The sequence below is a fragment of the Bolinopsis microptera genome, chromosome 2, assembly GCF_026151205.1.
Source record: "Bolinopsis microptera isolate Bmic1 chromosome 2, MBARI_Bmic_1.0, whole genome shotgun sequence".
NCBI lineage: Eukaryota > Metazoa > Ctenophora > Tentaculata > Lobata > Bolinopsidae > Bolinopsis > Bolinopsis microptera.
Genome location: NC_087073.1, coordinates 3,977,084 through 4,005,078, shown reverse-complemented (window position 1 = coordinate 4,005,078; position 27,995 = coordinate 3,977,084). Strand labels below are relative to the sequence as shown.

General features: G+C 38.4%; 1 protein-coding gene and 1 non-coding gene across 2 annotated transcripts; both read left to right on the top strand.

The window, feature by feature from the left end:
* On the top strand, window positions 1–27,988 carry LOC134812035 (WD repeat-containing protein 37-like). The gene is made up of 9 exons (XM_063819222.1): window positions 1–209; window positions 365–599; window positions 833–1,006; window positions 1,398–1,562; window positions 4,200–4,369; window positions 6,716–6,927; window positions 18,463–18,606; window positions 26,371–26,492; window positions 26,689–27,988. Exons 1-9 carry the CDS (start codon window positions 50–52, stop codon window positions 26,732–26,734), a joined length of 1,428 nt encoding a protein of 475 aa, XP_063675292.1. The 5' UTR covers window positions 1–49; the 3' UTR covers window positions 26,735–27,988.
* On the top strand, window positions 22,335–22,526 carry LOC134812067 (U2 spliceosomal RNA). The gene has a single exon (XR_010159886.1). It is a non-coding gene; the product is annotated as a U2 spliceosomal RNA (small nuclear RNA).
* Window positions 27,989–27,995: the final 7 nt, after the last annotated feature.

The window sequence follows — 27,995 nt, the reverse complement described above, 5'->3', positions numbered from 1 at the left end:
TAATCAAATGTTTTTAGGTGCCAAAACTCGCAGCATGGATGTATGAACAATGTCCTTTAGATCATTAAAGAAAAAGAGCACCTACGATGGGCCTAAACTAGAGGACATTGAAGATACCAATGTCCCTCCTAGACTTCAGAAGCAGTTGGGATATTATTTTGCTGGTATTGAGGCCGAATTTTCTCAAGTTTGTCAAGAGAATGAACAGTGTAAGTTTAAATGCTATAAGAACTTTTGAAACAATTTAGTTTGTAACGTGTTCTGTAATCTTAGGTTAAAATTATAGTTGAACACAGTTTTCTTATGAACTAACTTTTGAATGATGAGATTGATCTATGATATTCTAAGCCTTGTTACGTTTCAGTAAAATCTAAGTTACGGCAGTTAGAACGCCAGATTAGTATGAAGAATCATGTTGATACTAAAGATCATGCTTCAAAAGAATCATTTCCTGACGTCGATGGACCTTGGCAGAACTTGCCAAGAAATGCAAGCCAGTTTTCCAAAAAAGTAATGATAAAGTACAAAGAACAGACTAACAAAATAGTGAGCTCATTCAGACCCCCTCATGTTACCGTTGACATAAAGCACGTTGGCAGGTAAAACTTTAAGTTTCCTCACTCCAATCTACCTTAATTATCTTCAAGGTTCTACTATAATATGGCTTCTAGCCTAGAAATTCTAGGCACATAACACTGACCATGATCCATACAACACTTGATTATTTGCTACACAAGATTATTGGTTTAGAGCCATAATCAGTCAAAAATAGTCAACTGGTCGATCAGATAATAGCTATCATGATACAATAATGCAATATATCCTCCCTCAGATTTTCTGGTCATAAAGATGGTATCTGGGATGTGTCATACTGCAAAGGATTAAAAGGCAGGCCTATAATAGGGACAGCAAGTAACGATAGGACGGCGAGGGTGTGGCAAGCTGAGGGGCAGCAGAACTGTCTTTTGAAATATGTTGGACACTCTGGAAGTGTCAACTCCATCAGGTCAGATTCATGTCATTTTAGAGTTTTAATTTTAATATTTATATCTTGGAGTAATTGTTTAATTTATTTATAATCTGATAACTCAATGTGTCGAAGCATCTCATTATTCTTAATATATCCAAGAGTCTTGTAGTCGAGAAACCACAAATGTACAGCTTTCCAAGCCTGCTAAGTTCCATCTCATAACACAGTACATCACACTTACTACTGACGTACTATTATTGATAGTGAAGATCTACAACGAATTGTGCTCATATCATTTATCCCATTTATATGTTATTTAGATAACGATAACACTTCGTGTGTGTTGGATACATCCATTGGTAACAATTTAACATAAGGTGTGTCACAGTTTAAACTTTAAATAAATAACTATAAATAAATACCATAGGTTTCACCCAACATTACCGCTGGTTCTAACTGGATCCGGCGACAGGACAGCTCAGATCTGGTGTTGTGATGTTCCTGAGAGTGATATCGTCTACTCGGAACACTCACTACCACACAACTCCGAGGAAGAATTCAGCGACCCCGAAGAGGCTGAACCCGATAACAAGTGGGTGATTATTTGGTTTATGTAAACTGTTTAATGACGTCCATTCCGCACAGCACGGAATGGACTTGGGTCCACAAATCTTTTAGTCGGCTCTCTAGTATTTACCCATCACAAATCTAAGTGCAGCACAGTATTATTACATGTACAATTTGTATATCCTGTGGCAAATCAGTCTTTGGCAAATTAAATATCAAATCTGAATCCAAATATTCACAGTGTTGTCTGGGCATAGTAAGGGTAAATGTATTTATCAGAATGCATAAAATCGCCAAAGTACAAACAGGGTAACCCGCTGTGGGACTAACTTTATGCTTTAAATTCTACTGTACGGTATGGCGGCTACGCTACTGTACACTTTATAAAAGCTTGCGTTAATTTAGACAAGGCATGTGTTTAGGATGTTTCCTTGCTTTTGTGTAGAGATCCACGGAGGAAACGTGTACAATTTACACCATGTAATGAATTATCTGCCGTGACAATACAAATTATAGTGTGTGTCATTTCACCACGTGGCTTGATACGTATCACACTGTGCAAGGCATTCAAGTCCTGTCCTAGATTAAACGACAATTATCTTCAAGCTTGATTTTTGTGTAACTGTAAATGTTAAAATTTCGATGTGAGCGAGTTGTACCGTTGGTTTCTACTTTTAGCCCAAAGAAAAGACTGTGATATCGTCAAAGCAAGTAGTCGTGAAAGACAATTATGTAATTGCTGAATAATATGCGCGACCAGTTAAATAACACTGGTCGAGGAAGTGTGGGCTTGATGTCGTTAGCAGGCTGACAAGATCTCACACAGCTGCCTGTTAATTGAGTAATTGTTTAATTACTTACTAATTGTTTAATCTAACTGTCCATCACTGATCAGAGAGCTTCTGTTTAGAACATCTTTTAAGTGGACTCATGCGTTAATTGTGCCAGTGTTTGACTGGGTCGTCATTATCACAAACTCAGGGGTGTAGGAATGATTTTCTTCATGGAGGGGCCAAATTCTAAATATTTTTTGGCGCTTCGCGCCACAGTCTAAATTTTTTGGCGCTTCGCGCCAATGCCTGAATTTCGAGGGTAAGGAAAAAAGGAAATTGCAGCATGTGCGGTATCGCGATTTTTCACGTTTGCCGCGACAAATCGCGATTTTTCAGATCCTGGCCTCACGACAAATCGCGATTTTTTCAGTTCTCCGCGTCAAATTGCGCATTTTCCTTTAAATCTGAGGACCAAATTCGCGTATTTTCCTTCATATCTGTGGGCCAAATATCACGTTTTCTATAATTAGTATATGAAACCAATCAGTATCACATCCACAACCTTCCGAATGTAGGTATACGGACTTCAAAAAACCGAAAAAATATTTTCGGCTCAGAATGATCAGGGTAGCATGAAACATGAACAAAAGTAATTTCCAGAAAAACTTTGAAAAATTTTTACTTAGAAAATTTTCGTTCCGAGTCATTCTCGATACGTACCTCTGAAAGCAGAGCTCCCGCTTCCGAGCTCGTATTGCGAAGGGGAGGCCTGCCTCCCGATATTGCATTACAAAGGGGAACCCTCGAGTCCAAAATCGTATATCGAACTTCGAAAACCAAACAAAATATTTTTAGCTCATAATGATCAGGGTAGTATGAAACATGAACAAAAGTAGTTTCCAAGAAAACTTTGAAAATTTTTGACTTAGAAAATTTTCAGTCCGAGTCATTCTCGATACGTACCTCTGAAAGCAGAGCTCCCGCTTCTGAGCTCGTTGCGAAGGGGAGGCCTGCCTTCCGAGATTGCATGACAAAGGGGAACCCTCGAGTCCAAAATCGTATATCGAAGGGTTGGTGCGGACTTCGAAAACCGTAACAAATATTTTCTTCTCATAATGAGCATGGTAGCATGAAACATAAACAAAAGTAGTTTCCAAGAAAACTTTGAAAATTTTTGACATAGAAAATGTTCAGTCCGAGTCATTCTCGATACGTACCTCTGAAAGCAGAGCTCCCGCTTCTGAGCTCGTATTGCGAAGGGGAGGCCTGCCTTCCGAGATCGCATGACAAAGGGGAACCCTCGAGTCCAAAATCGTATATCGAAGGGTAGGTGCGGACTTCGAAAACCGAAAAAAATATTTTCGGCTCAGAATGATCAGGGTAGCATGAAACATGAACAAAAGTAGTTTCCAAGAAAACTTTGAAAATTTTTGACTTAGAAAATTTTTGACTTAAAAGTTTTTGACTTCACTTACAAATTTTCGGGAAAAAATTTTTTTCCCAAAAATTTTTAGAAACCTAAACTAAAAAGTTGGCCCTTTTTGGCCCCTTGCCCAGATTTCATGGGGGGGCGATGGCCCCCCCTGCCCCCCCGCTTCCTACACCCCTGCACAAACTCGTTAAATTGTTCAGATATCTGGATACTGCGATTATAACATATTCGTCCAGATTGTTGGAGTCTCTGTATATAATATCCGTGGAAACAAATATCGCTGATTTGTGTCCAGACAAATTAAAGAGTCGAATTAGGAGGATATCTGCAAATTGACCCTACTAACTACAGTTTACGGCATAGATCTAGGAGCCATACTGTTAACACAGCAAATATCTTCAATTTAAACTGTATCAATTTATGTAATGGAGCAAATATGTGACGGGAACTGTTTCAGTGTCGCGTCAGTTGTAGTTAGAACGCCCCAAAAGACTCTGACGGGGCACAACAACGCGGTAACGGCAGCAGAATGGCTGAGTGGGGGAACACAGACAGTAACCGCATCTTGGGACCGCACGGCCCGGGTCTGGGATTCGGAGAGTGGAGCAATTATTCACACTCTCACTGGTAAGAATAGTTAACGGAGTTTTCAGATATTGCACTATTTACTGAACACCCATTACAGTAACACCCATATTTACCGTATCTCAACCCCCCCTCAAATGTCTACATTCTAGTATGAACTCTGATATCACGTGATCCTTCGAATGAAAGCTTGCCAGTCTCGATATGCCCAACGTCAAGAACCAATAAATAAGAATTATGCACAACTAAGAACCATCAGAGAAGTAGAAACCATTAAAACAGATTGACCGAAATATTTATTGACAAGTACCTTCTTTGATCTATTTATCTACCTACCGCCCAATTGGTCTACCGATAATATTACATATGCTGATAAGGGAAGAGCACTTGTACTTCATATAACCTAAGACCATAATGATTAAGCCGGTTCAACTACAAATTATTGACTGGTCCCATATAAAATTTACAACGAAAACATAACCAAGAAATACTAACTGGCGCTGAAAGGATTGATCTTCAAGAGGGCACGGTCATCAGCTAATTGACAACTCTTGGTATTTCAGGAATTTGTTAGATCATTGTTTGTCTATTAGCTGGTATGAAGTACGTTTTGAATACATATATTTGTGTAAGACTTCTGTCCCTCAATTCCTCAAATCTCATCTGCAATTATTAGACATGGCAAGTATAAACAATAGTAGTGATTGCCAATGAATCTAATGTTAGTTAGTTTTCCCTGGAATCAGTATCGATTGAGCTCCTAAAACAAAGGGGGCAACAAGACTATTGCATTTTGAAGCTTTGCCAGCTAGTGTTGTTGGGTTCTCCATCGCTGCACAATATTTGTCAACCATAACCCCTGATTTGGAACCGGTACTGTGCGGAGAGAAACCATGTCAACCGACTGGTACTTAAAAGTCAAAACCAAGATTTACCTTATACCCCGATTTACCGTACTATTTCCCTTCCCCATAAAACGTGCGGTGAATCGGGATTCAGGGTGTATCATAGTAACAGTTACCTGGTTACCACCGTCCTGTAACAGTTACTGTATCATAGTAACAGTTACCATAGTAACAGTTACCATAGTAACAGTTACCATAGTAACAGTTACCATAGTAACAGTTACCATAGTAACAGTTACCATAGTAACAGTTACCATAGTAACAGTTACCATAGTAACAGTTACCATAGTAACAGTTACCATAGTAACAGTTACCATAGTAACAGTTACCATAGTAACAGTTACCATAGTAACAGTTACCATAGTAACAGTTACTGTATCATAGTAACAGTTACTGTATCATAGTAACAGTTACCATAGTAACAGTTACCACTGTATCATAGTAACAGTTACCATAGTAACAGTTACCACCGTCCTGTTTTTTTGCAGCTTTTGCCCAAAAGAAGTTGCGAGTGTAATCTAAACCAATAATTATTTAAACTCATAACGTGAAATATGCTCAACAGTTTCAGCATAGTTTAATCTTGCAAAAATAGATTGTAACTTCTACATATTTGGCTTATGTAATGGAATGGAGTGAGACTTGTTTGACCGCTTACCCAAGAGGAAAGAATTCGTTACATTATTATGTAATCTAGCATCAGCTAGCAACACGCCTGATAAGTAATCTAATTGCGGAGTTGTGTGTTATGTTGAACTGAATCCGCACACAATATAATATACCTTCATAACAGACATATCCTAATACAATAACGTAATAGCAATATCATGTGTTATATAATGATAAAGCAGGATGATGTTTTCCTTTAGTTTTAAATTGTAGAGAACAAATTCCACGAGAGCCGTTTATTATTTATGTTATTTAAGTAAAGTATAATCATATCACGGAAACACGTGCTGGTTTTTAAGGAGACTCTGGAGTCTGGACTGGGATGATGTAATGTCGTGTATTTAATTTTCAATCATTCAACGAAACAATGAATTTGTCCATTCCATAATCTGCATATTATGCAGTTTTCTAAAATTGTGAGTATCCGATGATGTCTTCTGAAAAGCGTTACATCATTGTGTGACTTGTGGCCCAATGAGTCATCCTGCAGCAAGAACTTGCAGAATGTGTGGAATGCAACCATCCACCCACCACACAGACACTAGACACAGAGTACCCGTCATCTTCAGGACACCCAGCTGATAAATTTCCGCTCTGTATTCTGCACTTCATTATCAGAGATACCAGGCACATCATTACCTTCACAATTCATTAGTAACACAGTATGGGGGAGGCGACATTTTTGTTGCACATTTAAAAAATATTCATATAGTTTTAATGAATGACATAAAACACACACACACACAGCTGTAACCTCCCCCTTAATATCTACGCATTACCCTGCCCTTATCTCACCCTGTCCTTATCTTATTAGGACACGACCAAGAGATAACAGACACCTCAGTCCACTCCTCCCAAGCCCTGATCGTTACCTGCTCTAAAGACACCACCTTCAGAGTCTGGGACTTCAGAACCAGCATCCACTCTGTCAACGTCTACCAAGGACACAGTGCCAGTGTCACCTGCGCCATCTTCACCAACCACCACGACTCTATTGTCAGTGGTAGTGACGACTGTACTGTCAAGGTATGTTGTGTTGGGTTGTAGTTGTGATAGGCTATGAGTAATGTTAGTCTCAGACTTACTTAGTCTGTCTGGTCTAAGTGCAGGTTTGATCAATACGTTTGATACATGGTACGATATTTCACGTGATGGGGTGTTGGGTGCCACTGGGGTGTGGGCTATAACCCTGCTAATAGTACAATTTGTAATCTACATATTATCTCACATGCTCAACAAACAAGTTACAGTAAGAGTAGAGCTAGCTGTGTTGGTTGAGAGCAATGTTGGTGCCTCTAAGATTAGTTCATAGTTGGGTTACTACTCGACTAGCTCGATTACGTCAATCAAACTTGTAAAAATACAACTTTCTTTCGGGGTGACAATTAACAATAATGTACACACGCGCTTATTAAACGCTTATAAACGCTTATAAAGTAGCTGCTACTCAACCCTAGTGTTCATGAATCCTGGTATTATACAGCGCGTGTGTGTGTGTTACTCACTACTTAGCTAGACTATGTGTCATCGTTTAAATTGGGAAATTGGGTGATTATATAATATGGCATATAATACACTACCTCTGTGACCGGCCTATGTACTGTACTACTGGTACTACTGGTACTACCGGTACTACTGATACTACTGGTACTACTGGTACTACTGGTACTACTGGTACTACTGGTACTACTGGTACTACTGGTACTACTGGTACTACTGGTACTACTGGTACTACTGGTACTACTGGTACTACTGGTACCACCACAGTTCTGTAATACGTACCACACTGTAATTGCTAGTTGCTACGCATGTGTTATTACTATTCATCAGACCGGACCAGGTATTCTAATAGCTATTGGTTTATTACTGGGACCCATTATTGGGCTGCATCTACAGGTCTTTGTTGTCAAGAGTAATTATCAAGAGTAATTATCTCGAGGTACCAGTAGTTCGACCTTTATTGTTAGGATCTACCTTGGGTTCAATAGGGCCCATTTACTGATTTACAAGCCAAACAGAGGGCTTAAGAAAGGTGTCTTCTTGCACCGTAATATCACTAATATATATAACTATTTAAAGATAAGTACCTTTTGTCCATCTCTAGGGTAGATAATAATTAAATACTCATACTCATAATGTACCTACTCATAGAAAATTAATTAATTTGCTAATAGCTATTCTTACTGTGTTAAGCTCGCCTATTCACTGGTCAGGATATCTTTGCTATCTGTAAATTTATTGAAGGTATGAGCCTGTCATTCGTACAGCAAACAACAGGACGGATCTATAGAAGTTGGACTGAACTTGAGTGCAAATTTCAACGATATGTTTGTTGTCGACTGTCAACCTAACTCCTCACTTAACTTCGTCACCAGTTAGGTTAAATGAAGAATAATCGTGAGATTGTGCCTGGAAAGCACCACGTTATTTAAACACACTGACTCTAAACGATCTGCTAAATTTACATCTGAGCCGTGTAATCAACGGTCGTCACGTAGTGTAATCAGTGGTCGTCACGGCCGCTTGGTGAGCAATCCTTCTGTTTAACTGCCTGGTGGTGGTGACTGGTGACATCATGTAAATTTTCAACTGCCGTTTTGTGTGAGCTGAGAAAGGTGTTACGTAATACGTTAAAATGGAGAGCCTTTATGTTTGTTGTATAAACACTTAGCAGTGAGATGGGTAGTGTATGTGAAGTGTTATGTCACCACTCTCAATAACATTCAGTGGATTGAGTGAGCAGATTATTATTATTAAGTAAATAATGCTGAGTCTGAGTTAAGAGGATTTTGGACTGTTCTCGAATTTACGAAACATTTTGCTAGATTTAAAACCTTCCGGCCTCACCAAACAAAACATACTTCAAGTTCAATACCCAGCCATTTTTTAGACCTTCTGTGGCTAAAAGGTTAATAAGGCAAGCAAAATTGATGGCACATCTATTACCTTTGTGTTATATACAGACTACAGGTATGGAAGAAATATAATATTATACCACTATATAATTACAGTTGATAATTGTAGCAAATAAATTATATGTAGCCCTGAACGACTCTTTAGTCTGAATATTCATTACATTGAGTCTATAATAGTCATTATATTCAAGTAGACTCCGGAGACCATTGTAAGGCTGGCACTTTCGTCGCGGGTTCCCAATCATTAGCGTCTCCATTGTTATCAGCATTGTATACACTATACAGAGTCATCATGATTACGCAGTTACAGAGTCATCATGATTACGTAGTTTCTGAGTGAACATTACAATGTAGTTTTAGAGTAAGCACCCGGCAATTCATTTGACACGAAACTCATGCGGCGAAAGATGGGCACTATTCCGAATCTTCATAACTTTGTTACACGATACACACAGTTGTGCAGCAGTTTACACTCTGGATGCTGGTATAAGATAAGTTAACATTGCATATTTAGCTTACATTTCTCACAACAGATACGATGTAATTTCGCGATGTAATTTCGGTAGAACGGACACACAACATAACTATTTCTGTATAAGGTCACATACAATGCTAGTAGTCAATAATAACCGCGCCCAGAGATTAAACCGGAAAATTTGTGCATATTATATTATAAGAGCTGTCAGTAAAACGGACTATCATTCTCCATCACAGGATATGAACTCAACGCAATGCCAAGACCAGAATCAGCTTCAATATCCTGTATTATTGTTGGGAGTCTCAATACGAACCTAATTTTTGTCAGTTTCCCTTTAAATTAACCTCCCTCTAGACCCGTATTAAATGGAATCTGACTGCTAGAGACTCCCCTCTAACCAGAGTATCCACTCTAGAAACCCTACAAGTTTAGAAGTAGCACGTATGAATAAGTTTAGTCTGTGAGCTATTGTTAGCGTGTGTATCTTGGAACCCGCCCAACTTGGGCCCCTGTCACTGCGTCGTGTGTTACACAGGGAGAAGTTGTAGAAGGAACGCCGTTCATTCATTAATCGGAGAATTATCTACACTGGTTGAACTCTCCTCCAAGAAAAGTATTTGCACTCAGAGTTCTGCACTCAGAGTTCTGCACTCAGAGTTCTGCACTCAGAGTTCTGCACTCAGAGTTCTGAAGTATCACTCACAAAATGTTCCCGTTCTTTATATAATGATCATTAATATTTTCTAATTTTGTGTTGCGGTATGAGTTGAATTAATAGCAGGCCATGCCGTGGAGTGTCATGAGTCGCGTTTGAAGGTAGTGGGACCTCCTAATTTTCCGTACTGAATAACCAAGTTACCGATTGGTACCCTTATATTACAAGTATAATGAGGCGTTTCCAGGCGTATATTTGGTATATTCGGTATATTCGGTGACAGTAATTTGTAAGAAATTGTCAAGCTCCTCCCTATATCATGACTCATTTCTTTTGTTCTGAATTACAATGCGCATTTCTACGAATTGCCTTCCAGAAAGCACTTCTATCGACAATGTTTACACTCACTCAACAATTGTAGCTCTCTGTAAAATTGGAAAATCGCTCTCAATTTTGAGAGGGAATAATTGCCAACATATAAAGTAAAGTAACAAGTCATTCTACCACTTTCAAATAACGGCGACGAAATTCTTCTCGGTGTAGTTTTAAGCGGTGATTGGAAAGGAACAACTCTTTGTGGAAATCATGGCACCGAAAAATGTCTTTATATGAGTGTACCACTATGAGTTTATCAGGCACGTTGATGACTTTCAGTTAGAACCAACTCCTAGCCATGTTAATAATGGGTTAATCACATAAACTTTCCTTACTTTTACAACTTACAAGGCCTTGTTTTTCACACGAGTGTACCGATGGTTAAAATTCCACGTGACTCATAACTTTAGTCATTACGCAGTAAGTAGCAAGTACTTAAGTAGTAAATAGTTACCACAGCTACTCTTGTTTGGTTGCAATAGCAGTGGCTAGTTGCCCCGGTGAATGTCTCATCCCTCTAGTACTGAATAATAAATTACCTCCTCTTCACAGTCTGTTAAAAGTATAATATATATTACTATTATATAGTATATATATTACAATATATATTACAAACTGTTCGCTATTTTGTGCTATCAAGGTACACACACACCAGTGACTCAAGTCTCAATGTTGAAGATTTCCCAACATGTCGTCAGTCGTGTTATAGAAGGTCGCCCGCTCTCAATTTAAAAGGTCTGAGTTAAGTAGCTTTGCGTATGTTTAATGGACACATGATGACTTTGAACTAAGAGACGGTTGAGCACATGTAAATATAATACTTCTCTGATCATTAAATAGAGGTGCAACAGGTCTTGTCTGGCTGGAATGTCATTATCTTCAGCAGTTATTAGTAAACTCGATCATAGTCCTAACATTATATAACAACATTACTTTATCTTCTCGTTATCATCTTATTGTAGGCTATTAGAGGAAGGTGGGTCGTGTTTGGTACATTTTTCTTAATCAGCTTGTAGCTCAGACCAATAATATGTGGAGTTACTGTCACGTGTCATCCCACAAATTCCTTTCTCATGAGCTTGTCACTCTTAGCCAACAAGTCTATTAGTTACGAATCCAGCAGACAGTAACGAGAATCCAGCCGACTACAGTTATGACTGGTGTCAGTAGTTCCAGTCTGTAGTTTACGTCTGTAGTTACCCGTGATAATGTGGCTGACACCCGGTCTTCAGTGCCTCATTCCCTCGATCTAACTAGCTGTAGAGAGTGTAGAGCTAGGTCTGAAGAGTCAAACTCTCTCAACTACAGTCGTAAATATCACGTGACCTCGTAATAATCACGTGACCTCTTGTACCACACTCCGTGCTCCACTGATAAAGACCGATTTGAGCCTGATAATCGTTGTAACCTCGATTATATAGCTACTGGAAAGGTAAGTGACTAGTGAGAATGTATTAGCTCAGTCTAACACATCAATCTCTCTCTGTCTCTGTGGGGGATCACAAACTGAATAATTTAATGTTCACTCTGCCGATCTCTCCATGCTAAGATACATCTGTATCTGTCACTGTGAGGTATGTGTGAGGTATGTGTGAGGTATGTGTGAGGTATGTGTGAGGTATGTGTGAGGTATGTGTATTGGTCACGCTGTGTCGTGACAACCCCCCTGTCACGTGATCATGACAGCTGATTACATTCTTCCACCGTCACCTGCTCTCTCTAGCTCTCTAATACAACGGATATTGGGTAACTCTTGTAGTGTTGAGATCATGTGTAACTAAATACGGTATCAAATTAGAAACTGTATCAAATTAACTGTGCTCTCTTGAACTGAATAGCAATCAGTGAAGTAAGTGGTGATGTGAGCAAATCTGTCCGATGTAGCTGAGCTGAATGTGGTTTCTGTACACTACGAACTCTGTGGCATTTTACTTTTATGACAATTATTCATTGGAGGTCGGTCTGAATTTAGTAGCTCAGAATATATTATTAGGTCTGAGAATGTTTAATGGACGCATGATGACTCTGAACAAAGAGACAGTTAAGCACATGTAAGTACACCACTCTGATCATTAGATTGAGGTGCAACAGTCTGGCTCATTACTCACATTAGCTTCGTCACGTGTCCACCGTGAAATTTTAGTCACGTGGTTTTAAAGAATTTGTGCTTTGAGCGAGCTGGTAGAGTTTGAGCGAGCTGGTTCAAATGATTTTTGTTATAATGATGTGAGATCTGTGAACGCCAAGGCGGGTTCAATTTTCAAATGTAAGATTTGAAATGCTAATCTGATAAAATCGAATGAACTTAATTTATATTTGGTACACAGTGCACACAGATCCAATGTTGTGTGTCTGAAGAGAATGAAGTTTACTGACCCACATAACTCGGGGAAGTATCTACCCTGAATCAGTAGAAGTTCCAATGGCCACTGTTAGAGACAATCCCCGTGTAGCCTCCCTCCCTCTCCGGTCTTGATAACGATACAACATTTACCAGTGTTATATTTCTTGGCTGGTATAATTCATTGGAATTCCGAGCTCGATCTCCCGTGGAAGTCCGAAGTCGAAATTATAAAGTGTTGGTATTTGTTGCCCGGGTTTTAGCTGGTCGTACAGTGGTTTAAGTAGCGAGGGTAACGGTGTCAGGTTACCACTCCTTCGCCAAAATTTATCATGTCAATAAAATAATATAGGTTGAGCGGTACTAAAAGTAAAGGTTGCACCTTATGTGTGTGGGCTGGTCCCGGTCTGCCGGCGGGAATGATGTTGAGTTGGATTAATTAACGTGATCTCTAAGATCATTTTGTGTCAAATTCTCACAAAATATAATGTTGTTAAACAATTTGACATCAAAACTTTGAGGAAAGTAACGTAGGGTTGTCGGTAAAATAAGATCACTCAGTACACTGGAGAGTGGAGCCGCTGAAACTTCCAGTTCTACTTCTACAAAAAATTGCGTGAGAGAAGCTGTTATGTTTAAGTAATTTATTGTTTGGTATGCAGCTGACCGACTACTCATCTATTACCAAATACCTTACAGTCATGACAGTGCAAATATTTCTCATCTCTATGATTTCACCACCAAAATCTTGAATGTAAGTACTGGTAGGGACACTGGACAGTTATCCGTTATTTTGTGGGTGACCAATTTCATGGTCATTAGATATCGAGTCAGTCCACCGTGTAGTCGTGTAATACTTTTTGACCAGAAAAACGGCAATCAACGAGCAGCGGTTTGACATTTAGTCTACTTGGTACAATGAACAGATTGCTTATCCTTCGTTTGAAGAGGATAGTTCAAAACTAGTTTGCATAATGGTTTGTCTTTTGTCTCAACTGAACGATTCGGATCGTTAATGTCAGTCACATAATGTTCCTTCAAATGATAACTTACGTCTCAAGGCGTGGTTTTTCTTTGTCAAACTTTCATAGCGGTGTCCTAACATGGAACAGTTACTGAGCTGTGGTACAGAGAATTTAAGTCTTCAGGAGAATTGGAGGTCGAGCCTAGCTAGTTAGAGTTACACGATGGCTAATCATTCCACACCAGCTATTTAATGCCAGCTCGCTAGATGAGAAACCCAAAAGAGTCAATTACGCATATGATGTTGAGCATCAATAATTAAATCCATATTCATTCACACAAAATGTATGAAATAAAATATGATCTAAAGTAATGGTTATATTTTCAGCAATATCCGTTATTATAAAGTCCATCATCATTAATCTGAACAGGATCTGTTGGTTGACGTTAAAATATGAACTGTATATTCCACCTATTACACATGAGAGCCCTGTACCGGTCAGCACTCATCCCTCTTTCTCTTCTCTGAATACCCCTCGGCCCTCACCCTGACCCTGTGTACCCTTGCTAGGTCTGCTGTGCCGCAGTTTAACATCGTCACAGTGCGCTAGCTTCATTCCCGCAGCTTTCAGTCTGATGAATATGTCTTTGTGTTCCAGAATCATAAGCTCAGGATCCCAACCTCCTATGTCTTTAATGTGTTGTGTACGTGCTAAGAAAACGTTGGGAGATATTTCACATCTTATAATGCAAGAGGGAAGTTAGGAATTGTTTGGTTTACCCTCGCACACAACCCTATAAACATCCCGAGTCTGCTTTTCTCTGTGGAAAAGTACCCAAATTCCATGAAAGCTGTAAATAAACCTCCATTTCCGTAAGAAGCAGACGCAACAGAGGCATCATTAGTGTCCAATATCTCCACCAATTTAGCTATGTTCGTATGTTCTGTGCAAGCTAATATCGTCATCTAGAAGGAAGAAGTACTTAGTTTGAACCTGTAAACGTGCTAAATCTCGCCCCCTTGCAATGCCCAGATCTTCATTATTACTTACAATATATCTTAACAATGGATACTCCGCAATATCTCGCCGTATCTCGACCTGAATAATTATCTGGCCCGTCATCGTAAACAACTGCCGGGAAATCAAAACCAAGTTTATCTCTAACACTCTTAGCTTGCCTCAAAATAAGATGAGGACGCCTGGCTGTTTTTACCACCAAGGTCACACATTCCCACAATTTAGTACAACTTTTAATTTGATCTTGAGGAAGAAGTGTAACGGGATCTCGTTGGTTAAGCCCACAAGCTTTGAAATCACAAGAGCCCCCAACTGGAGCCACTACCTGTTTTAACAGTTTTCTGTCCTCCTGAAAGAATTTCTCCTCTATGAGGATCAGTCGAGATGCTATCTTATCACAAGGAGTCAGTCTAACAGGATCATTGAGACAGGGACTTGATGAAACACCTTTTCGAGGTGAGACTGGGGTAACACAAAGTTCCTTGTCACCCACTATCCGTCGCAAGAACACACCTCCGTCCTCCAGTGTTTCTAATAGTGAACGCACCACTGAATGTCGAGCACTCTACTAAAAAAAGAGATAAGTCAGTTTTATCGTAATCAATACATCTTCCTAATCTTTCTTACACTAAGCGATAATCTCTTGTCAGACTGAAAGCTTGTTGTACGTCCGGATCACAGAATGTAATGACTAACTTTCCATCGTTTGTAACATCAATACATCTCCCTTCATACCACAACCTGAGTCTGTGATTGTAGAAAATGTAAGAATTGGTCTCGAAAGGAATTGGATTCTCCTCTGAAGATTGCGCTTGAAGCATTGACTGAATTTCAATTACAGGTTCATTTGTACTTTTTATTTGAATATTGTAATTGATGACTATCAGAGTCACTATAATTAGCAAAGTAAATAGTAGCGGCAATATGCTTCTTTGTCCGAACAAATTCATTTTCAACCCCCTGCCAGTAGTTATTTAATACTTTATTTGGATAATAGACACATAACATGGATGACAACAGTATTTTTTATAAACACTTGCATCTATCATGTATCATCATCATGTATCATGTAGCCATTAGATAATCTGAAGGTCACGAAAACACAGATATCGAGTGCAAATCCTGGACAATAGTGACCTAACTTTAAGCATCTTAATAGAGTTAGTCGGCTCAATTCAGTGTCTATTATCGGCTAAGCAAGCGGTATTAAATAATATGTAAACAACTGCAGACTGCAAGGGGCAAAGGTGACGATACCCACCTACACATGTAAAATATGATGCTGTACAGCTAACTTAAGTTGAAGTATTTGTTTACCCCATGAGGTTGAGCAGTGTCATTTTTATATTCTATTAACACTGCCTAAAATTTAGCAATGTTAACTGCTGCTCAAGCCTTTTGTTCTCTTTCCTGGCCGTAATTTAAATGCTTAATTTTGAATACTGCAAACATTTTTTTGCAATTTCCTGTTGGATGAAACTGGTGATATACTACTCGACATATTTCTAAATTAAATGGTACCCAACTGGCTCTAATCGTGTAATAATATATTAAACGTTTGTAAATTAGAAGCTTGTTTCACACTGACGTAAAGACGACAAGTTCACGGAAATCAGGGATGTTGGATGTTTTCAAGCTATAATAGTTCGCAGTGCAGTGGTTCCATCATCAATCATCATCATATAATATTTTAGCATTTTATGGCTTCGCCCTCTACCTTGGGTCTCTAATCAGAGTATTTTGATCACATAAAACCCCACAACTAGCACACAAAACCCCACAACTAGCACACAAAACCCCACAACTAGTACACAAAACCCCACAACTAGCACACAAAACCCCACAACTAGCACACAAAACCCCACAACTAGCACACAAAACCCCACAACTAGCACACAAAACCCCACAACTAGCACACAAAACCCCACAACTAGCACACAAAACCCCACAACTAGCACACAAAACCCCACAACTGATACCACCGACTGCTGTACACCACACAGACTGTGATTATGCCCTGTTCGGTCCTTGCCGTGGGAGATTAGAAAATTACCTTCTCCTGACATCCCTTCTTGTATATAATTATATCTCACTGTCGGTAAGTTTTATAGGTTCACATTCGTGGGAACAATTTGATTTTTAAATCTACATTTTTGTCTTAATTAGGATTTGAAAAGAATGATCAGGAAATTTGGGTTGCCCCTGATCCTCCTCTCAGAGCTGGCTTGAAATGTTGTATCTCATTGTAGCGCAATCTCACCTCGTTCTACGATGCTTTTCTTTTGTTGAGCTGAGCGCAACGGAAAGCTGTACATTGCCCGCATCATAATTGAGTGTGAATACAAATAGGTTTTTCTTTCTCTTTACGTCCCTTTGTTCCTTAATCTATCTTAATCTACCGTTTATTCTAATGTGTTTATCACACCGTCACTACTTAATTACTTCACACTCACACACACACACTATCTATACTCTATAGTCTCTATTTACGCAATGAACAACTTTCAATATACCAACATATTATGTTCCTTTTAACTACTGCCTTGACAAAACATATGTGTGTGTGTGTCGTCAAGAAAAACATACTCTCAGGAATCTAAAAGGTTGATTGTTAGCCCGCTATTTCACTATTCCTCGTTAGCCGGCTATTTCACTCATTTCTCCAACATTGGTCCACCAATCGTAGGAGAAATAGGTCAATGATCGGTAAAAGAACAACAGGACATGAAGCCCGAGTCATGGCACTTGAATGCTATTTATTTCACCCTGACTAGAATCAAGTTCGAGGTTATAAATTTATTCTAGAATAGTCGTCACAGCACTTCCATTGCTTCCTACACTTCTCCAAGATGTTGGCAGATATTACAATTAAAATAAAGCGAGTTGCGAAGTGTGTGATGTATTACAGGTACCTCGGTGTGATTTGAAAATTATGGCTTTGTCGAGTGAGAAAGTTTAGAGGATTCCCAAAATCTCTCGCTTTGTACATGATGGAGAAAACGAAACACTCTCTCTTTCTAGATAATCGAGCTAGTATAGAGACAATGACATTGTTAATGTTAAGAACATTGTATGTTGAGAGAGTACAGTGTTCAGTGGATTGGGTTTTTTGATGAGGTGTAACTGTAGGAGGAAGGTATAGTGAGGAGGTAAGTGTAGGAGGTAAATGTACGAGGTAAGTGTAGGAGGCAAGTGTAGGAGGTAAGTGTAGGAGGTAAGTGTAGGAGGTAAGTGTAGCTGTGTAGGAGGTAAGTGTAGGAGGTAAGTGTAGGATGTAAGTGTAGGAGGTAAGTGTAGGAGGTAAGTGTAGAAGGTAAGTGTAGGAGGAAGGTATAGTGAGGAAGGTATAGTGAGGAGGTAAGTGTACATAAGGTAAGTGTAGGAGGTAAGTGTAGGAGGTAAGTGTAGGAGGTAAGTGTAGGAGGTAAGATAGTAAGGATTTCTAATTAATGTTATATTTACTCTACACATACTGTATCACTATGTACAGGTATGTACATATTATCACACTGAACACATTTTAGAATTCATCAAGCTCTGATTTGGAAATACTGCCTCTGTAAGATACAAAATTTCCAAGATAGTGCAGAATCAAAAATGATTTCATACCGATAAAAACTCGTAAACCTCAAATCAGCATTGAAGTTACGAGCTATTGTCACTTGAGACTCACTCACAAACTTGTAATGTAATCTCACTGTGAGTAGCAGTACATTACAAGTTTATCACCGATCCAAGCCGCAACCTGATTATCGATTGTTAAAAGCTGCACAAGCCACCACCAACATGTTTCGTTAACTCTCCTCCATTTTCAGGTGTGGGATCTTCGGAACATGAGAACGGCAATCTCTACGATACAATGCGACGCGTCAGTCAATAAACTGGCGATATCAGACGAGTCCCACCATACCATGGCAATTCCTTTCGATAACAGACATGTCAGACTCTACGACCTACAGGTTAGATATTGTTTTATATGGAACCAGTTAAAAAAATACCTAAATAAATTCTGCGTTTTATCGTTCCTTTTATAAAATCTCGCTTTTTATAAAATCTTGCTTTTTGTAAAATAAAATCGGTGCACCGTACAATAGCACCAGTCTGTTGTTTATATATACTATATTTATAGCTGCATCGTGAATACTGAATACTGAATAATGAGTTTGCTGCCCCTCTTCGAAGTTTGACAATGATCTGAAAGTCATTTTAGGGTATAAACTGTAGAATCAAGTATTTTTTGCGTCCATGTACACCTAAAACATATTCATCCTCAAAATATTCGCTATCTATAGTAGTAGTGGCAAGAAAATAACACAAGGTACAACGATCTGTCATTTGCTTGGAATATACTCACGTAACATACACAATGTTTACAGTTATAAAGATACTGATATTACTCCTACATAGTTTTTGCAGTATTTATAATATAAGCGCACGTAAATGTTATGTCTTACGTACGGCACCGTGCATGATAAAGACTCAAGAATTGCGGTCGAATATTTCTTGCAAATCATGTTCGAGAGCTTGATCATGCTGTCCTTGCTTTCAAATGTACTCAGCTTAGTGGTCATATTATATTAAGCTGACATAATATTATGGGATGGGCAGCACTGACAGTGAGTTTACTGACAGTAAGTTTACTTACGTGTTCGTTCTCTACCAGCTGCATAATGTTTAACAGCAGGAGTGATTGCTAAACTGTGCTATATTTAAATCATATAATTGAGGTGTAATTTATTTAAATCATCATTGGTTAGGTCACTGAGATTCTGTGTCCAATACCTCTAATTATTTCTGGTCTTTCTGGTCTTAGTTGTTAAAAAAACATCCGTGAAACCTACGTAGAATTTCAAGTAGAAGAATTCATAATCGATATTACGGTTTTCTTGAATCTCTTACATCGAACAGGAATCAAGAATGATAAATGCCTATATAGAGATATAGGCCGTCGCTTCAAATTGCTACAAAATTTTAGGACTGATATTATATATGGTACCATACAAGTTGTGTCACCCTAACAACATCAAACATTGTCCTCGCTGTATTCTTGTCCAGGGTATATATAATTAGCGGACTGTTACCAATGGTACATATTTAAAATACCCTTCATGAGACCTACCAGACGAAACACATGACAGTTATTAGTTCTGTTAACGTCACTCTCTATTATGGGCCGTATTAGTATTACCCCTGATATTTGAGGTGTCGGCCAAAATTATCTGGGCTCATTGCACTGGACTGGAAACGTGATTACTACCTTAAATCTTTATATTTAGCAGCTAATTACTATCATTGGGCCCGTCTTAAATCTTTATATTTAGCAGCTGATATTGGCCCGCCCTTCAGAGCATCACAAGATCACATCATATAACTGTGAGAGTGTTCACAAGATCATATCATATAACTGTGGAAGTGTTCGGTTTGTAGTGAAGTTGTCCAGAGTAGCCTACGTCTTGAAATACTGATCAGGCTAAAACTAGAACTCTTTACAAAACGAATGAACTGCATATGATAATTACAGTGCTCCGCCCTCACATCTCTGGGTATGGGGTGTCGTGGGGTGTCGTGCCCGGAGAACACTGTTAACTTTCCGAATCAACAGGAACCCTAATAAATAAATTCCATATCCCTAAATAAAGAAATAACAAATTCCAATAAACGGTGCAGCGAGTGTACCACTCTAAAACACTATATTGTGGGACCTTGTGCCTGTTACACATTCCTTCTCTCACACTCAGCATATGTTATTATGTGTTTTGTAATTTGTACTCTGAGACTAGAGAGAGAGAGAGGGAGAAGAGAGAGAGAGAGAGAGGGAGAGAGAGAGAGAGAGAGAGAGAGAGAGAGAGAGAGAGAGAGAGAGAGAGAGAGAGAGAGAGAGAGAAGAGAGAGAGAGAGAGAGAGAGAGAGAGAGAGAGAGAGAGAGAGAGAGGAGAGAGAGAGAGAGAGAGAGAGAGAGAGAGAGAGAGAGAGAGAGAGAGAGAGAGAGAGAGAGAGAGAGAGAGAGAGAGAGAGAGAGAGAGAGAGAGAGAGAGAGGAGAGAGAGAGAGAGAGAGAGAGAGAGAGAGAGAGAGAGAGAGAGAGAGAGAGAGAGAGAGAGAGAGAGAGAGAGAGAGAGAGAGAGAGAGAGAGAGAGAGAGAGAGAGAGAGAGAGAGAGAGATGGGGATATCCTGTGCACGCAACTACACCTGGTACACTTACTCACACACGTGATAACACACGTAACAACTTTACAGCAGCCTTGTTTTAACCAAGTTAATATTATACAAATATAGGTTCTCAATGTTTCTCTCTCTCTCTCTCTCGTTTAACTTTAAGAGCAATATATGTCTGTGGTGGTTTGGTGAGGTTGACACGCCCCTGCGTAATGCTACATTATGTAACTGTAAATTTAGGGGATCTGCTAATAATACATAATATGCGAATATTACAATATTATATATTATATGAACGTCTACATAATGCTATCGTATAGGATATATATAACACAACCTGTTCTATTCTGTGGATTTGATTTCAATATATGGCCTAATTGCCCCTCTCCACCGATCTTTATCCTCGTAAAATCCAGAGGATCGCTCTTCCGGGTCTCAGGAAAGTATTAGTGTTATATTTATTAGAGTTATATTTATTAGAGTTATATTTATTAGAGTTATATTTATTAGAGTTATATTTATTAAAGTTATATTTATTAGAGTTAAATTTATTAGAGTTATATTTATTATAGTTATATTTATGACATCTCAACAAGGAAAAAATACGCTGCATTCCCTTTTAATTTCTAATTAATGACTTAATTATTAAATCTTAAAAACGTTCTTTTAGTGCAAATTACTTCATGACAATTTACTTGATTATCTCAAAAATAGGAGTTAAATACCCTTTTATATTATACGCAACGTCGTTAGCATAATATTTCAAGTTGAATAAAACCTTGCTTTGGTTTGAATGCTAAAATTGAATGCTAAAATCTCACTATCAATTATTATGAAATGTTGCAAATCGCATAGTGAGTTCAGAATTTAAAATTGATGAAATATAATTATTTGGTTCAGAGTTAGGATTTAGGAAAGATACAATCATTTCAAAAAGGAGCCTGGAGCAGTTTATATCTCCACCGAAAGCACACTCCCCAAATTGCGTGCATTGCAGTAACTTCTTTCAAACTTCATGAATCGAGATCAAATTTTTTGCAATGTAATAATGTATTCAGAATCAATAATCAATATATGCACTTATACAAATCACTTGGAATATATTTGAAAGAGAATAACAAGTAAAGCTCAAAAACGATACTTTTACATTTCTCCGTACAAAGCACAATAGCGTGAATAGCTTTTGTCGATGTGATCTTAAACGATTCCACGTTCAATTTTGGTTGGAACTTGCCAACCTAGTGCAGAATGAAGCAAGTTATAGACATATTTCATACGTATCAAATTGGATGTGCTTTCAGTTGAGATATAGCGCGTGCCTTTCAAAAATAGTTCCTATTCCTACATTCATCAGCGCACTCAAAATATTTCTTTTAGAATTCCTCAGAACATTTTGAACATGTATATTGGTAAACTTTTCTTTCCGATGAGGAAAAATGGACTCCATTATAAAGTCATTGACATAGCCCATATGAAACACAACCATATATTTCCCTCGCTTAATATAGCCTCATCTGATGGCAAGTAAGTTATCGCTTCTCGGCCTTTTGGCTAAGATCAAGTGTAGTATTTGTTCTTATCAGTTTAATATCTGATACGCTACTCATCGAGTAGCTTCAATATTAAATTGATTTTTGGAATTAGGTCTTGGATGTGAAGCTTGCTTCAGCCAGACCACGAGTCTTCCCCGTATTGCAGTACCTCGGGGCTAGGCTCACCTCCCTTTGGGGAGGACCCTTTATAAACGAACAATAAAAATACTGGTCCAAACCCCACTTTAAACCCCGATTAAACGCGGACGTTTCCTTTCCTCAAACAAGGCTTCACATGCATAATGTGAACAAAACAAAACCGTGATAATGATATAATACCGCAAACCTTGATTTACTGCGGTTGTTTCCTTTCCCAAACTCCGCGGTGAATCTGTAATTAATATTAGGCCAGTAATTGTCACAAGGTAGCCTCGATTCATTTAATTTCGGTATTTTCATATATGCATATTTTCGTCAATGCATATTTTATTTGGTTCCCCAGGCGTTAATTGTGTTCAAATCGTCCAACATATTTTGTTAGGAGGGGGCTTGTCGTCAAACTGGGTGACACTCACGTTACTTCTGACCAAGAACTATAACAATTGATAATGTATAAATATTGATAATGTATAAATTATCCTCGCTCTGGTGTAAGTTGAGTAGCAGCAAGTATGACCTGTTCGGCGTCTACCGCTGTTAACTGTTCTGTACCGTTCTGTACCGTTCTGTACCGTTCTGTACCGTTCTGTACCGTTCTGTACCGTTCTGTACCGTTCTGTACTGTTCTGTACCTTTCTGTTTACATCCTAATATGGTCATACTTTGGTCATGTCACTGATGACAGGACTATGACTGAACTCGGGCGACGGGAGAATCCGCTGACGCATGACAGCAATTTAAAAGCTGTCAAATGTTGCACGGAGTAAACAGGCATTACGTCAAAGTAACGCCCATTTCCGTTCGTAAACCTTAGCGGGGTTGTTGACTGCTTGACTTCCTCAACGAAATCTTTATCACATGTAATGTTTCAGGAAATTCAGATATTTCTATAAAAAGAGCTCGTGATAATTTTTAAATAGTAAGCCACCTGGCAGCAGGCAGATGTTTCCAGTATTAATCAATTATGAATTATTAAATACTCTAATATGCAAGTGTTCCACTGTGCAAGAGTGGGACACAAATGGTACTCAACATCAATATCGCGGAGCACGCCAAGTATAATCCTTCATTGACAGTAGCGCAACACCTGCGCGCGTTATGTGCGCGCGGCGCGATTGATCAATTTAATTTAATCAGTTCCTGGCCGTATAGCTTGTAGTCCGTGATATAGTAAGGGGAAAAGTGGTCGATTTAAGGGTTCCGTTGGATTTGAATGTTCACAAGGATTTCTCAACGGAATATGGTAGTTAGGACCCCTACGAACATAATTAGACTTGTTGCCAATTTTGTATCTCAACAGAAACACCACTTTTACCACTTTTTACCACCTCTGTACCACTTTTCTGGTTTGCCAAATATCTTTAGTTGTGAACATCGTAGAAGGCTGCAAATTAACCTAGAATGTTTATCTTATCAAGGAGTAAAACTTTTGTATCAAAAATTTTTACATTGGACAATCAGCTAATTGGATAATTACCAATTAGTTAATCACCGAAAAAAGTGAAAATTTTTTATTGGCTCAAAATGATTGAAATCGTTTGAAACACGGAGAAATGTAGTTTTTAGAAAAACTTCAAAAATTTTTCACTTAAAAATTTTTTTCGAGACTTTGAAAAAAAGTTTGAAAATTTGAAAATATTTTTTTCCGCCAAAGGTGATCGAATTGCATGAAACGTGAATAAAAATGCTTTGCAGTAAAACTTCGAAGATTTTTAGATTGGGGAATTCTAAAATCATCAATATTTGAAGTTGGAGTTCAGTAAATCTCGACATATTTTAGTAATTAGGAATAGCTTAGCGGAAAGGGCTGAACCTGAAACAGGTTAACCACACAATATTAGAGTTTCATAACTAATTACAATACAGCTTTATCAAATTCCACATAAAGAAACAGCACAAAAGGACCATTTAAGATCGAACCGATTTTACCTGCTGTTCTATCATTTTATTGATTTCAATGATCAAAACCTCTGTACTGTCAATCTTGCCAATCTATACCGGGTATCTGAATGTACCGGACCTTTTATTTACCTCTATAATTAGACCCAGTTGTGCAAGAAATCCGATTTCTCACAGGGGTATCTTTTAACTGTGCACTTTTTGTCACTCTCGCAAGAGGCCCGGTATTATAGGGGGGTATAGGAAGCGTAAATATACCTTCCATCATCCACTGTGGCTTTTTTGTATTGTGAATGCGCATGCCGCTTCGTTTGCTATGCCAGATACCTCAAATAACCCCCATATCTCATTACCAGGGTCGGGATAGAGCTGGAGATAGCATCGAGAGGTTGCTAGAAATAGCTAGATTTAGAGTAAACTGGTGGTAGCTGGGTGGTGCTAGCATGGATGTAGCAGAACGTAGCTACACGGGGTTTCATTGGAGTTGGTTATTTTAATGGCCAAAGAGTGCCGGAACTAAAGTTACTTAAGATTGCAGTTGAGGGGCAGTGTAAACCACGGTGTAGTCACGGACACAGAGCTACAGTGCAGGAGTACTGCAAAAGAACAGTGCAAGTGATACAGTCTGCAACAGTAAAACGCCGACAAAGCTAGACTTAGAGTGAACTGATGAAAGCTGGGTGTTGCTAAAATGGAGGTGGCAGAACGTACTAGTACTACATGATGAAAACAGGAAAACTAAGGCTGGTTGAGACCTAAAAAGATGTAATCTTTCCTGATAGATCCAGTGAAGAGCGAGTAGCGAAGAGTTTGATCATTAACCTAAAGCTCTAAAGAAGAAAAGGGCTAAAGAGACTCGCTTAGGTACGGCAAGGTCTGTAGCCTTGATAAGAAGATACCATGAAGTAATTCATGCGGAAAAGTCGATTTATATAAACGGTTTCGTTGGATCTAAAAGGGGTGGGTCAGTCTCTCTGTTTTCATCAGATTCTGATAAAAGGCTGTTAAGCTCAGGACGGTGATCTTAATAGGTCGGATAGCTGTACCTGGTTGCTTCCAGCCCACCCTTGTCGCTTGAAAATAAGTTCTCACCCCACCTCTTCCAAAAATGCAGTTACCAGAGCAGGAAACTCTTCTTCCTCCTCTTCTTTCAACCCAAACACAATCAGGTTCCAGCTCCTCTCCTCCTCTGCAGCCACAATCTTATCTCCTTCTTCGGCGTTTTACTGTTGCAGACTGTATCACTTGCACTGTTCTTTTGCAGTACTCCTGCACTGTAGCTCTGTGTCCGTGACTACACCGTGGTTTACACTGCCCCTCAACTGCAATCTTAAGTAACTTTAGTTCCGGCACTCTTTGGCCATTAAAATAACCAACTCCAATGAAACCCCGTGTAGCTACGTTCTGCTAGGCGGAAAAAAATATTTTCAAATTTGGCGGAAAAAAATATTTTCAAATTTTCAAACTTTTTTTCAAAGTCTCGAAAAAAATTTTTAAGTGAAAAATTTTTGAAGTTTTTCTAAAAACTACATTTCTCCGTGTTTCAAACGATTTCAATCATTTTGAGCCAATAAAAAATTTTCACTTTTTTCGGTGATTAACTAATTGGTAATCATCCAATTAGCTGATTGTCCAATGTAAAAATTTTTGATACAAAAGTTTTACTCCTTGATAAGATAAACATTCTAGGTTAATTTGCAGCCTTCTACGATGTTCACAACTAAAGATATTTGGCAAACCAGAAAAGTGGTACAGAGGTGGTAAAAAGTGGTAAAAGTGGTGTTTCTGTTGAGATACAAAATTGGCAACAAGTCTAATTATGTTCGTAGGGGTCCTAACTACCATATTCCGTTGAGAAATCCTTGTGAACATTCAAATCCAACGGAATGCCACTTTTCCCCTTACTAATATGGGTATCAGCATTCAGTAATAGACTTTATTCTCCAGTCTGCTGATAGTCATGCCATTTCATTTCAGGGTACATATTTGGCAAGATTACCCCGGCGGTCTCAACCAGGACATCAACGGATGGTCTGTAGCGCAACTTGGGCGAGCGAGGACAACGCGGCTAATCTCTTCACATGTGGATTTGATAACAGGTTTCATTTTATCATCGATCATCGACAGTTTATAATCTTCAAAAATTTGTTATTCGTAAAATAGAATTAACTAGATATTATCCTCCAAATACACAAATGTGCGATGGAGTTAACTTAGAATGTCCGAATTCTAAGTTTCCGGCCTGTGATCCCAATCCAATTAACAATTCAATTCAAATTGACACAATTATCTTAGGACTATTGCCTGGAAAATCACAGTTGACCACGATAGTCACAGATGATATCAGTAGGACTTTCTTCGACGGTTGAAAGCACCCTAACCTACACACTTTAACTCAAGATGGCAACAAAGACGATTGATTACATGTGTAATAATTACATTTGTTACGAACAGTAATTGAAATGAATGTTATCGTATTTGCATTCCGCTGTCAATTGATCATCAGGACTTTAATTCGAGTAACTAACAACTTTGCTCTGTAGTTACCGCTGTTAGAACAACCTATGAACATTTTGAAAAGACTGAATTGGTAAGTGTCACGAGATTCTAAAAATGTGTATGAGTTCTTATTATACGTTAACCTTTAAAAAGCCTGCTGCGTCTTCTGAGAATTTTGAAGCGAATTTAATGATGGTTACTTTAATTTGACGATTTTATGTTATTTGAGATCAATATTTGCTATTTCGGTGATAATTACGAATTTGAATTATGTACTTATCTTGATGTGGTAAGAAGTAGAGGGTAACCTATCCATAAAATTTCTAGATTTATCTATCAAACATTAAGTTTAACAAAATTTGCTTTAAATCAAATTTCAAACCTTGAGAGAGAATCCTATTTCTCACATCCCTCAACGGCATATATCGTAGTATCGATTGTAGTCATTTTAATGTTTCATGTTTGTCTTCATATTTTGTGATTATTTTTAGATTTTGTACCGTTGTTGCTTGCTTTGCTATTGATACAAGATATCTGAGCTCTGTTCTATTTTAAAGATGCTGGACGTTAAGTTGAGAGTTTCACGTCTTGGTTTTTGGTAACTTCCAAGCTGAAGAATTATTGTGTAATCAATGATTTTAACGATGACTGTTTAGTAATAAAAAAGTTGATGAGCAACCTATTGTTTCTTTAGATACATTAGCTGAAAAGGGTCTGTGTTAATTAGAAATTCAAGACTTTAACTAGTTGTGTGATGTTGGGCACACCATCCGAACTAAAATATGGAATTCCACAATTATTATCACATGATCTGTTTAATCGTTGGATGCTAAAATTCAATTTTGTGAATGAGAGACAAAAGTCCATGACCCGATTTTGGTTTCGTATCATTTGCCTCGGGATCTTATGTTGTTTAACCCCAGCAACCATGTAATTTGAAGTAGCCTTCACTCTTATAACTGAGTCTGAACGTGAAACATACTGATTTGATTAAATTCAAGTCAAGGTCAATACATGCTGATTTGATAGATTATCAAAATATGTTTATGTAATATTCTATTGATATGATTTTGATAACGATTGTAAAATGTTGTTTAATTTTC